Consider the following 13,624-nt stretch of genomic DNA (forward strand, 5'->3'; position numbering starts at 1 on the left):
CATTCTGCGAAGAAGCAAGAGCTCGGCGCACAGGCCCAAGATTTCTACTTCGATTGATTTCAAAACTTTAAACGTGTTTTTCTCGAAAGCAGGTTTCGTGTCCATCGTCATTAGAAAACTACTGCACCAATTTTTTTTTAAATATTGCACACACTTTCTACATATAAACAACCAGACTCCAACGTTTTACGTTCGTTTTTACTTTGGGGAAATTTAACAGCTACAAAATGGCGGATATGTTTTGCGAAAAATCGTAGTTTTCACTTTGAACAACCACCAAAAATTTAAAAAAACTACAAGGATCAGCCCCATGGGGTTGTTCGAGCCGTTGATGTGGAACAAGGCAACCAAAATTTCCAATGATTGACATTTTCAATTAATCGTCACACTTTTGAATCCGCAAATGCACAAGAGTCTGCTTAGATTGATCCTTATTAGGAATCAACACCGAACACGCGAACCCAGAATATAGACTCTATTTATCGTGATTTGTATTTGTTTCGTAGCCGACGAAATTACATCAATAGCCCAAATGTATACAATTAAATGGTTGTAGATGCTTGCGAAACGGATATCGATATTTAAGCTTCTCTTCACCAAGCTTGTGTTCAAGTTTTGTATGCAAGCAGTTATTTTTATAGCGTTTCTCTACCATTACTACCATTTTGCGATTTCGGTTGAAGCGATAAAATATTTCTCATTATCAATCGAGTTCATTTTATATAAATTCGAAATTAGTCTTATGCACTCAAAATTTACCCTGGGGTAGTTGTCAATTTCTCAGGCGAAACGACATAACATGGGATTTCATCCAATCTTGCATGACGCAAGATCAGAGCATACCAATAAAAGCTTCAAATTGTTTATGGCACTTTTTGTCTTGCTGTGTAGCAACAACCTACCTCTAGCAAGCTACGCATAAGACTGAAACGTTAGCTATAATTTCGCTTCTATTTGTAGATTCGCGTGCTTCCAACAGCTTTGCTTTTGCTTCGATTGACCAATCAGAGCGCTGCTTTCCCTTTGATATATCGCTTACTCCTTCAAAACCGTCGACTATGGCAGGGATATCCGGTATGCCGGAGATTTTTTGCAGCCAAAATAGGACACTACTAGCTATCAATCAACATTTCAATGATATAAAATTAAAAATACATGGCTATGAACATTCAAATCAATACGTAGAAATATTTCCAATCAAATGGTGACATAATATTAATAATTGATACAAAATTGACTGAGCTGTAATTGTTCAAAACCTGACCACATTTCTACGTGTATTTTTCTTGAGTTTCTAGTTTGCACCACTATATAGAAAACAAAAATGTGTTCCACATTAAAAATCAAACAGAAACGTTGGGATCTAGAAAAACTTCTACTCTAGTTCCTATAGCTATTTTTCCTATAACTTTTCGTTAGACACCCATTTTGTATAATTTATAGATTTGGAGTTACAACGATTAAAAAACCTGTTTTAATCCACCTAGTGGTGTAATGATGCCTTTCTCATTTCAATCATACTATCATATATAATACTGTGGTATTCTTCAAAATTATTTTTCTTCGATTCTTAAAAGAATAACCGAAATAGATTTGTTTGACCGTCTACTGATAAAAACCATCAAATTGGAAAAGATTTGAGGTCGATTTAGAAATTTTTTTCAAGGTTTTTCCCCATTTTCAGTGATGGTATACAATTTTTAGCACATTTTACCCAATATTTCCGGATCCGGAAGTCGGATCCGCATGAAATTCAGGAATAACGCATGGGACCACAGAATCTTTCATTTGAACCTAAGTTTGTGAAAATCGGTCGCGCCATCTATGAGAAAAGTTAGAACACATATTTTCTATTTTTTTGCACATTTTACCCCATAATTCCGGAACCGGAAGTCGGATCCAAATAATATTCAGGAATTTTGTAAGGGACCACAAGACCTTTCATTTGAATCTAAGTTTGTGAAAATCGGTTCAGCCATCTCCGAGAAAAGTTAGTGCAAAAAAACGTTACATACACACATACGCACATACACACACATACACACACAGACATTTTGCGTACTCGACGAACTGAGTCGAATGGTATATGACACTCGGCCCTCCGGGCCTCGGTTCAAAAGTCGGTTTTCACAGTGATTGCATAACCTTTCTATATAAGAAAGGCAAAAAGGAAAAAACGGTGCAATTGTATGAAAATCTGTGTTCTTCATATTACATGTCCAAATATCTCAAAAACGACAACGTCTAGTAGAATAGTTACCATGCGCAAATTTATTGTTTTCAATCTGTAAAATCATATTCTAGTGTTAAAATAACAATTTTTCTCCTGAAAGGTTGAAGTTTCGCAAATGTCTTTATTTTTTATAAGCAATAAATATAACATTCTTAAAAAAAGTTCTAAAAATAGTAAATTTCAAAACAAAAATACCAGAAGACAACATAAAAATGTTTCTTTTTAATTATACTTTTTTCGGTTCGTTTACTTGTTCATGAAGAAGCATTCAACTTTTTTTAAGTGTATGATTTGTTAGAAATTTCAAATCAATTTCTTACACCTTCTTCTTGGACATAATTTTATTTTACAAATAGCGGTTTCTAAGTTAAAACGATTTGTTGAAAGTACATGCCTAAAACGCATACACCACTTTTAAAAATCAGTCTCCAGTCATAAAAGGCTCTTTATCTATGCAATATAGATGGTTTGCTATACTAAACATCGACACTGATTTTTCCATTTTTTTCTGTTATTAATTCCTAGAAATGCTCATATGAATTCTCAGCATTCAACTTTGGAAAAAGCGCAAGTTAATGCAAAATAAAAATATTTAACGAATTTAGATACAAGTGAATACACACGGAAGCCTCGTTAATAATTTCCAAAAATGGTCCGAAATCGATTTTTATGAGTAGGCAGAACCTATTCTTACGCACTTCACAGGGTAACATTAATTTTAGTAATGGGGACGGGTATAGCGTGACGGGATAGTCGATACCTTTCAGGCAGTCCACCTGGGTTCGATTCCCAACGCCGCATATAGCGTCAGAAAACTTTTCTGTCCCGAAAAGGCGCATGACCTTACCTCTATAATTGAAACAAAAAAAAAAATTGGTAATAATTAGCCATTTATGTGCACAAGAAATTCTTCTAACTTTATATTAACAGTATCGGAAATCGATCAGGAAAAAGAATCGGCAATACACACTGCCATCTATTGGCATATCGTTTCAAGAAGGAAATCATGTAACGGTTTTCTGTATGTTATATTATGAATGTCAATTGATTAAAATGAAAAATACGAAAAAATTGATATAAAGGATAACATCTTTGAAGAAAAGAGTTTTAATGCGGTTTGAATGAATGTTGTGGTCATATTTTTGATTTTGTCAAAAATCTGATCAGGCAAGGAATATGTAGTTGCGACACTGTGATTTATTCATAACTTCTTCAATGCTCGTCTAATGTTTATAAGTCTATTTTATACAGCAAGGGTTAGTAATTGCTGTGCTTACACGCTGGGTCGAATAATATTGTTGAAGTAATCAGTTGCACTATGGTACTACTCACTAGAGCATCGCTTTGAAACAGTTACGTGCTTGTTTGAAAACGTGACAGACATCATTATTTGAACCAAACCAAATGCCGAACCACTTTGAATTTGTATGCAACATCAAAATATCAACCATAACTTAACTGAAATAATTATGTAGATTTTAAAACGGTCGGCACTTGAACAACAGAACATTTATGTCACGTCGTCATACACCATTAGCGAGGAACAATGATAAATTGTACTCCTGCACATTCACCCATTCCAGCAAATATCATCAAAATGGACAACGAAATGCTCGTGCAGAAGGGGAAATATGCGGTCAGCCTTTGGGTTCCTTAAAAAATCACATTCCAGCAGCACATGAATGGTAAGGCACACATACCAGCATTTCACATCCAGACGGTGCTGACTCATTGTTGTTACAGTTGATGTCCTGCCGGCAAAATGATGTCCTAGCTTTGGTTCCAGCTGTCTTGCCTTTCGATGAGTCACGTTTGGATTTACTGCCGGGGCGTCCCCCGCAGCCGCCGCCGCCACCGCCTCCACCGCCACGACCATCACCGCTACCCGCAACGACGTGATTCCGGTTACAGTCGATAGCCGGTAACGCTGGGCCACCATCGGAATCGGTCACGTGAGAGGCATTTTGGAGTACCATCGAAAATCCGGCGGCCGGCGATGGTAACTCCTCAGCCTTGTGGACCGTTTTCCAACGACGAAATATGGTAAATGACAGGATGTACTTGAAGAAATTTATTTTTCTCCTCTTTTTGTTCGAGCACTTTTCAATTGTGACCGAAGTAAGACTATAATCGTAAATCAAAATTCTGGCGCATAGCACAAATCTTCTTGTAACGAGTGAACTACGCTAGGTATGAAACCGCACGTGGTGAAATTTTCCTTTGAATTGAAATTAACTTCCCACCCGGAAACGCGGGTCCGTCAATTTCCCAGACTCGTCTTGTGATTCCAACTAACAAGGAACACCATTATCGAACAGACGGCGCACAAAAAAAATTTCCGAACAGAAAAAAAAACACACAAACTACAGGATTCTCACACTTTTTGGATCGCTTTGGATCAGACAGGGTACAAGGTAGGAAAACGACTGCCGACAGCTCGCATGGAGGCCAACGTACCAGGGCCGATGCGATGTCCACGATGCCAACGACGTCGACGCCGACAAGGACGAACAGAGCCCCGACGACGGCAACGACGCAAGCGATGAGAGGACGAGAGAACAAACGGGTGAACCACCCGCTCTCCCTTCGCGCACAGGACCCGAAGCCAGCATAGGATGAATGTATGAATGGGATGCGCTTTTGCACTGTGTTTTGTAGCCTCCTCGTTAAGCCGAGCCCACCATGCGTCGGGCTGGGGGGGCAGTATGTATTGGGTGGAGTGGGGCGGAAAAGTGTTTTTCGCTTCTTGTATTTACCACACCGAATATTTATTGTTTGATGTATTTGGACTTTTCCATTACTATTCCTATTCGGAATGAATTCAGACTATTTATTTGTATGCAAAATGCTTCACTGACATTACCTAAGAATATTTAATAACCTAAAATTTAGTTCAAAGAGTTTTTTATTCAAAAAGCATACATCTCAAATAATTTTATCCTTATGTATTAGCTTGAAAGAAAAATTTATTGAATACTTCAACACCAAACAAAGTTATATATACAATGAAGAGCTCTGAAAGGACCTTTGACTTCGAGATACGAATTGAATGCGCGGGTTTTGCGCAAGAAATTGAAGCTGTTTTGATTGATTCAAAAAGAAATTTTATTTCTATTTCAATCGTGAATTTAGTCTCTCATAAACATTCAAGCTCGAGAGAAATAATATCGTAATGTTGCTTCTATGTTCAACATCCTCATGTATGGAAAAGATTAGTAAATTCGAGTTCTATCACAACCTGCACAAAATTTGAAGAGTGCATTATTCAATTTCGTCTACCATCCTGAAGGCACGCACCTTCGTTACAACATTTTGTACAAACGTTATTCCCATTGTTTTTGAAATTTAATCAAAAATTTTCTTCAATTTCAGCTCTGTTCAATAGTTTTTGGATGTTCGTGAAACCCGTCTTCATAATTACATAATAGAATTTTTCAGTTGGAAGAAGTTCCGTTTTATTGGGTGGATTTATATCTTTCGGCACAACATATTTCAAGTGTAGTGGCTGGATGATAAATCAGCCCAAAGCAGAATTGATTATTTGTGCTTCCTATAAGAACGGCAAGAGACTCTTCTTGATACACTCTTCCGTGTGAATCGCACCGTGGATTGTTACGGAAGTCATGGAGAAAACGCTTATTTCACCACATCTGCAAGTTGCCTTCCAGATCAGGAATTCGGCAAATTTCGATAGTTTCTTCTTTCGACCATCCCCTCCAGAACACCGAACTCAGACTTACCCACGAAATACACTTACTCAGTGAAATTACACTAAGAAATTTGCAGAGGTTCTTGATCTGGAAGGCAATTTGCAGATGTGGTGAAATAAGCGTATTCTCCATGACTTCATTAACGAAAGTTTCTCCTCGTCGGCCTTAGCGCTATTGAATGCTTTTAGAATCGGATGTTTACTTTTCAAGTTATACGAAGTTTTATGTCAAAATTTTCAATTTTCTGCCAATATCTGTCACGATTGACCTTAAAAACAGAATATGTTTTTGGACTTAGATTCCACACGGTAAAAGCTATCCAACAAGCCATTGATTGTTTAAATCCGTCCATTTTTGACGGAGATATCGATATTTTTGTGTAAGCGACTTTTCGCCTCATTCCAGTAGTAGGAGTGTTACGCGTTCAATGATAAAGCGCTGTTTCGGAGCCAAATGAAACACGATTTTTTATACTGTTACATACAATTGTTTCCAAGTACCACTAAGACTGTGTACAACATCCTTTTTCATGACATTTTGCCTCGGACCGATTTTAGCACGGTTCGTTTTTTGGCAACATAATCGTTCGAATACGACATATGTAAATCAGATGATGGCCAAGATGGCAGCATTTTCGTGTTAAAAACAACTGCATAGTTAAATAATCAAACTACTGACAGTAATGAAAGCTGGAAGAACATAACACCCATATACCATTCGAATCAGTTCGTCGAGATCAGCAAATGCTTGTGTGGAAAATAATTTCACTAAATTTTCTCGGAGATGACTCAACCATTTTCTACAAACTCAGATTCATACGAGAAGTGCTTCCAATCAAAGTTTCTGAATTACGTCTGGATCCGACTTCTGGTTCCTGAGTTACAGAATGATATGTCAAACGAAATTAAAATAGTGTAACTCATTTTTCTCATAGATGGCTGAACCGATCTAAGTTTCAAATGAAATCTAAAAACCATCTAAGATTAAAATGAAAGGTCTTAAGATTCTATAAAACATCTTGCCTTTTAGTCAGTCTGCACTGATTTTCGAACATTTAGAAACAAATGTAAACTATACAGCTACTCAGGTGAGTTTAACTGACTTCGGCTACACTGATTTTGAATTCCGGTTCAAGCATCAAATCGTTTTCTCAAAAAATTGAATTTCAAAAACAAAAATTCAAATTAAAGGATTTATGGTCCCATGCAAAATTAATAAATTTTATCCGATTCTGGAATTACAGGGTGATGAGTTTTAAAAACTTCAAGTCGATATAGAAGATGACAATTTTAAAAAGCTTCAAAGTTGGACTGGAAACTATTGCAATTTCGTCATATTTATTTTTTGACCATACGAATCGTTTTGGGTTATGCTGGTCCCTGAATACCAGCTGTGGAAGTATCATAAATAATGACGAAAAACTCTAAAGTGAAACTTACTTCGACATCTCATGGAATGTTCAATCGATTGTCACACGTTTAGATTCAAATTCGATCCGATTTGCAGCTTCGACATTAAAGGGTATTGAGTGATTAAAATCACAAATTTAAGCGGCAACGACGGTCATTAAAATAACAGATCGGCTGAAAAGTTCGTATCGTTTCTATGAGAGGGCGCCACTAGAATGATGAGTGTTATCCAGACTCTGCACCGGGCGAAGCAAAATTTGCATTTGGTTTGCAAAATTTCGTACTGGTCATATGAGCACCGAAGACGATGAACGCAGTGGACGTCCAAAAGAGTCTCATTTAAAGAAGAAAAAAGTTTTGTTTCATCAAGACAATGCACCGTGTCACAAGTCGATGAAAACCATGCTGAAATTGAACGAATTGGGCTTCGAATTGCTCCCTCATCCACCGTATTCTCCAGATTTGGCCCCCAGTGACTTTTTCCTGTTCTCAGACCTCAAGAGAATGTTCACTGGTAAAAAGTTTAGAAGCAATAAAGAGGTAATCGCTGAAACTGAGGCCTATTTTGAGGCAAAGGACAAATCGTACTACAAAAATGGTATCGAAAAGTTGGAAGATCGCTATAATCGCTGTATCGCCTCTGATGGCAATTATGTTGAATAATAAAAACGAATTTTGGCAAAAAAATGTGTATTTCTATTAAACGATACGAACTTTTCAGCCGAACTGTTAATGTCATGAGAACTAAAACACCGAAGAACATTCATGCAAAAAACTCATGCGGATTGATAAAAAAGGGAACATCTTACTGCAAGGTGGATTAAACACGTTTTTTTTTTTCATATTTTAGACTTGTTAGTGAGTCCAGCAGTGACTGAAAACGACATTTTTCGGTTGTTTTATATGAGTGCACAGATAAAAAAATAAGCTGGGATATTTTTAACTACTACTAAAAATGCTATCTTATTTCTTGTGAAACAGACTGAGCCAATTTAGCTAGAAACATTTAGCTCTGATTTGTTTCCCGGTTTTCCGATGAAAATTTGGATTACAAGGTTCCGACCGATGTCTGAAAATAAAATTCCTCGATTTTTCAGATCGAATTTAAAAAAAGTCGTAAAAAAATCAAAATGTACATCGGAGAATTACGAACAAACTCCAATTCATCAAATATTATTCAGCATTGATCGAATCGAAATTGAAATATTTTTTCAAAGCAGCTATGGAACTGAGGAAGTTTGTTCATAAAAACCTACAAGGATCAGCCCCATGGGGTTGTTAGAGTCATTGATGTGGAACAAGGCAACCAAAATTTCTAATGATCTACAATCAAACGAGAGTCTGCTTAGATTGATCTTGATTAGGAACCAACACCGAACATTGTTTGTTTTCTAGCTGACAAAATTACACCAACATCCCAAATGTATGCAATTATATCTTTGTACATACTTGCGATACGATTTTGATATTTAAGCTTCTCTTCGCCAAGCTTGTGTTCAAGTTTTGTATGCAAGCATACAAAAGTTTTGCATGCAGCATAAAAATAGCGTTAAGTTTCTCTACGATCAATCGAGTTCATCTTATATAAATTAGATATTAATCTTAAGCACTCAAAATTTATTTTTTAATTATTTTATTTCATCCGAGCTTGCATGACACAAGATCAAAGCATACCAATTAAAGCTTCATATCGTTTTATTGCACTTTTTGTCTTGCTGTTTAGCAACAATCTACCTCTAGTACGCTACGCGTAGGACTGAAATGTTAGCTATAATTTTGCTTCTATTTATAGATTCGCGTGCTTCCATGAGCTTCGCTTTTGCATAGATTGACCAATCAGAGTGATGCTTTTCCTTTCATATATCGCTTACTTCTTCAAAACCGTCGTCTATGGCAGGGAAATCCGGTATACCGGAGATTTTTAGCAGACAAAATAGGACTACTAATCAAAATTTCAATCATTTATAATTGGGAATACGTGGAGAAACGAATGGAAGAACACGAGCTTCAAGTTGAACTTTATTTCATTTTTACAACGTTCCAGTTGCAGTTTATATATTCTCACATATTTTAATTCGTTGATAAAAACACTCAATTTACATGCTAGTTACTGATATGCGGTCCAGTTTCTGGTACAACTTAAACTGCTATCATTACAGTTTGGAAACTTACATATAAAATTAAATTTCGGTTGACTGTAGTGGGGCACAATTTCTGCCGCTTCTTCTAACTTACACAATAAAGTTGGCCGCAACTATGAGGTCCTCGTCAGTCACTGCAATCAGAAATGTTTTTCCATGTCAACTTCTTCTTGAGAGCAATGTTAGCGAGAAGACATCCTCAACGGCGACTGCGATGATGGTGGCGGCGGCAAATGGCTTTCATCTTCATTGTACATCCCAATGCCGTTCGGAGTTCGTGACCAAACCGAGAACATGAAAAACAAATTTCCACTTTTCGAAACAACGATGTGATGAGCATGTCCATACAAACAGTGTACCGTATAGTGCACAGTCACAACCGAACCGAGGAAAGGACCGACAACAGACATACCTCTATATAGATAGTATGATAACGGGTTATAAAAGTATCCGAACTGATAGCATTTTTCGCCCGGTTGACATCATCGTATGAGCTCCGGTACTGCCAGAATAATTCAATAAAAAACAATAACGGAAGTGTTTTCCAATCGTTGCATCAGTTGAACATTACGGCAGCCATGGGCTGAGTTGACAGCTATTTTATATCCATTATAAATAGCTAAGTATACCAATAAAGCTAGATGTAGCGACACCCTCTACTAATACACGGAAATGGTACAGAATAGTATTGTCAATTCCACAGTGTGTTAAAATGCATCGTTTCGTTTTTTTTTATAGAAGAGGCGGAAAATGATGACTATTGATGAGTCGATTTTGTTTCATCGAGCTGTCTTTACATATTTCACAGAAAGCTCGGAAAAATACTCACTTTACAGGATAGAATAGCTGTGCGCTCAATTTATCCAGTAGCTACTTTCGATAGAACTCCTAGTGCTGGATAAAAGAGTATTTTAAAATTGAATTTCTTCAACCGGTAGCCGACTCCGGTGAGAGAAGAAATTTATCAAAATTTTCATGAAGAGAAAATTTTTTTTACCTAACGGAGAGAAGAAAATCTTTGATTGTCTTTCTGTTTACAAAAATGTCTTTTCTGCTTAACGAATCCAGGAGCAATTCACGAAAAGAACATTCTATGATCCACAAAAATATAAAAACACAAATAAGGTATGGGATTTTTTCGTTAGCCGAGCGCAAGAAAAATATGTCCAAAGTTTGCAAGTTTTCACAAACCGCTCGTTATTATGTTAGCCACGACATAAATGCATTCGTACAAAGGGGTTGACCTAACAAGTTAACAAACTCCAAAAGTAACAGTTCGGCTGAAAAGTTCGTATCGTTTAATAGAAACACACAATTTTTTGCCAAAATTAGTTTTTATTATTCAACATAATTGCCATCAGAGGCGATACATCAATTATAGCGATCTTCCAACTTTTCGATACCATTTTTGTAGTACGATTTGTCCTTTGTCTCAAAATAGGCATCAGTTTCAGCGATTACCTCTTCATTGCTTCTAAATTTTTTACCAGCGAGCATTCTCTTGAGATCTGAGAACAGGAAAAAGTCACTGGGGGCCAAATCTGGAGAATACGGTGGATGAGGGAGCAATACGAAGCCCAATTCGTTCAATGTCAGCATGGTTTTCATCGACTTGTGGCACGGTGCATTGTCTTGATGAAACAAAACTTTTTTCTTCTTCAAATGAGGTCATTTTTTTGAAATTTCGTCCTTCAAACGCTCTAATAACGCTATATAATAGTCACTGTTGATGGTTCTTCTCTTTTCAAGGTAGTCGATGAAAATTATACCATGCGAATCCCAAAATACAGACGCCATAACCTTACCGGCCGATTGTTGAGTCTTTCCACGCTTTGGGTTCGGTTCATCGCGTGCTGACTGTCCACTCAGCTGACTGTCGATTGGACTCCGGAGTGAAGTGATGGAGCCATGTTTCGTCCATTGTTATATATCGACGAAAAAATCGGTTTTATTTCGATATAACGGCTCCAAACACTGCTCAGAATCATCAATTCGTTGTTGTTTTTGATCCATTGTGAGCTTACGCGGCACCCATTTTGCACAAAGCTTTCTCATATCCAAATTTTCGTGAATAATGTGTCCAACACGTTCCTTTGATATCTTTAGGGTGTCAGCTATCTCGATCAACTTCACTTTACGGTCATTGAAAATCATTTTGTGGATTTTTTCACGTTTTCATCGGTAACAGCCTCTTTTGGATGTCCACTGCGTTCATCGTCTTCGTTGCTCATATGACCAGTACGAAATTTTGCAAACCACTTACGAATTGTTGCTTCGCCCGGTGCAGAGTCTGGATAACACTCATCAAGCCATTTTTTGGTATCGGCGGCACTTTTTTTCATCAAAAAGTAGTGTTTCATCAACACATTTTTTTCCATTTTTTTCACAATAACAAAAGTAGCTTCACTCAAAATGCAATATCTCACAAGCTAATAATCAGACAGCTGTCAAATTTATACACGTATCTTTTGAAGGTTGGTACTAACTGAAAATGGTATGTATTTAATTCTAGTGGCGCCCTCTCATAGAAACGATACGAACTTTTCAGCCGATCTGTTATTGTCTTTCCAAATTTGTTTCGCATAAAATGATAATTATTTATTATTATTACTATTAGTATTTGCAATGACTGAGTTGAAACATATATTGGAGAAGCCAAATGAATGAAAAACTTACAGTAAAGATGATTTTTTTTTTTAAATACTCTCAGAGACTGGACTCGAACCTGCGTTCTTGTGCATTCCGTGCATACGCGCTACCATTTCGCCACCCTAAGCATTGTGATAGACACAGTTCTAACACACGATTAGGCATGATAAAGCGTACATCGAACATGGTCTACATCCTAGCCATCTCACGACCTATTTTCTGTTTCAAGTGACAGAAATTTACTTCTTGAATTCCAAATTAGGAAAACGAGCGAAATCTCTTTGCAATTTTCTATGCTTTCAAGAAATTTTTGTGGCCGGAATACGAATTCATCATTAAAAAAAAGTCTGTTTTGATCCGCCTAATGGTGTTTATGATACCTTTCTCATATAACTCATGTTTTCATTGATTTTACTAAGGGATTGTTCAAAAAACTTTTCAATTTTTAACAGTCAACATGGGTCAAAATGTTCTTCGTACTTCGCAATTTCGCTCCAAAAAAAAAACGGTTTGAAATTTTAAGCACAGCTCACTCTGTTGTTCTGGAACCGAAAGTGAGAATCGAGCAAAGGTCAAAAGCAGTCGTTTTTTTGTAGACGTTGACCTTTTTGTTTGAGTTTAAGTTTGTGAAAGTCGACTCAATTTTTTTTCTGAGAAAATGAAGAGTTCCGGTTTTGAATTTTCGACTACTATTTCCGGTACTTCCGGAACCGGGAGCTGGAAGCCGGTACAGCTGAAATCCTAACCTATAAATTGAAATAATTTTGAACTATTTTTTTGCATTATCGAATTTTGAATATTTTTTTGCATTATCGCATTATGCATCTATGTGACAGGTTGCAATTTCGTACACACTACCCCGTATTTCCGGAACCGCAAGCCAGATTTGGATAAAATTCTACAATAACTTATGGAAACATAATACTTTTCATCGGAATCTAAATTTGCAAAGATCGAATTAGCTGTGTTTGAGAAATTTGCAGCACACGAGCACATTTCTGCTATTTCCGGAACCATGAACGATGGTCTCTGGTATACTCAAAGTCAACGTATTTGTTCATAAACTAATCATACTTGCCAAATTGAGGAATTATACGACAATGTGAATGTATTTGGTTTTATTTTCCGTGCTCCTGAAAATGGAATTTTCATACCGGAACCGAAACCTAATCTGGTGAAAATTGAATGAGCGGCCTATGAGAAAATCCGGTGCCGTTTTCTAATTTATTTTGCACATTTTACCACGTAACTCCGGAACCGGAAGTCGAATCCGGATGAAATTCAATAGGACCATAAGGCCTAATTGAATCTAAGAAAATCGGTTGAGCGGTCTCTGAGAAAATAGAGTGCACTTTTTCTTCCTTTTTTTGCACATTTTGCCCTGTTACTCCCAAACCGGATGTTCGATCTGGGTAGAATTCAATAGGAATCTATGAGATCAATAAACCTTTCATTTGAATCAGTTGCGTCTGGTGACAAAAT

General features: G+C 37.0%; 1 protein-coding gene across 3 annotated transcripts in view; it reads right to left on the reverse strand.

Moving 5' to 3' along the window:
* LOC131427853 (serine/threonine-protein kinase 26) overlaps window positions 1-13,624 on the reverse strand; it is a 205,666-nt gene that overhangs the window by 147,001 nt on the left and 45,041 nt on the right. The window contains exon 1 of one of the 3 annotated variants that reach the window (XM_058591405.1): window positions 3,934-4,668. The exons of the other annotated variants lie outside the window; for them this stretch is intronic. Coding sequence (XP_058447388.1) covers window positions 3,934-4,209 — 276 coding nt within the window. The 5' untranslated portion in view covers window positions 4,210-4,668. Of the gene's footprint in view, window positions 1-3,933; window positions 4,669-13,624 lie in introns of those variants that run through there. 3 annotated transcript variants of the gene reach the window in all.

Source organism: Malaya genurostris, chromosome 2 (assembly GCF_030247185.1).
Source record: "Malaya genurostris strain Urasoe2022 chromosome 2, Malgen_1.1, whole genome shotgun sequence".
Classification (NCBI taxonomy): domain Eukaryota; kingdom Metazoa; phylum Arthropoda; class Insecta; order Diptera; family Culicidae; genus Malaya; species Malaya genurostris.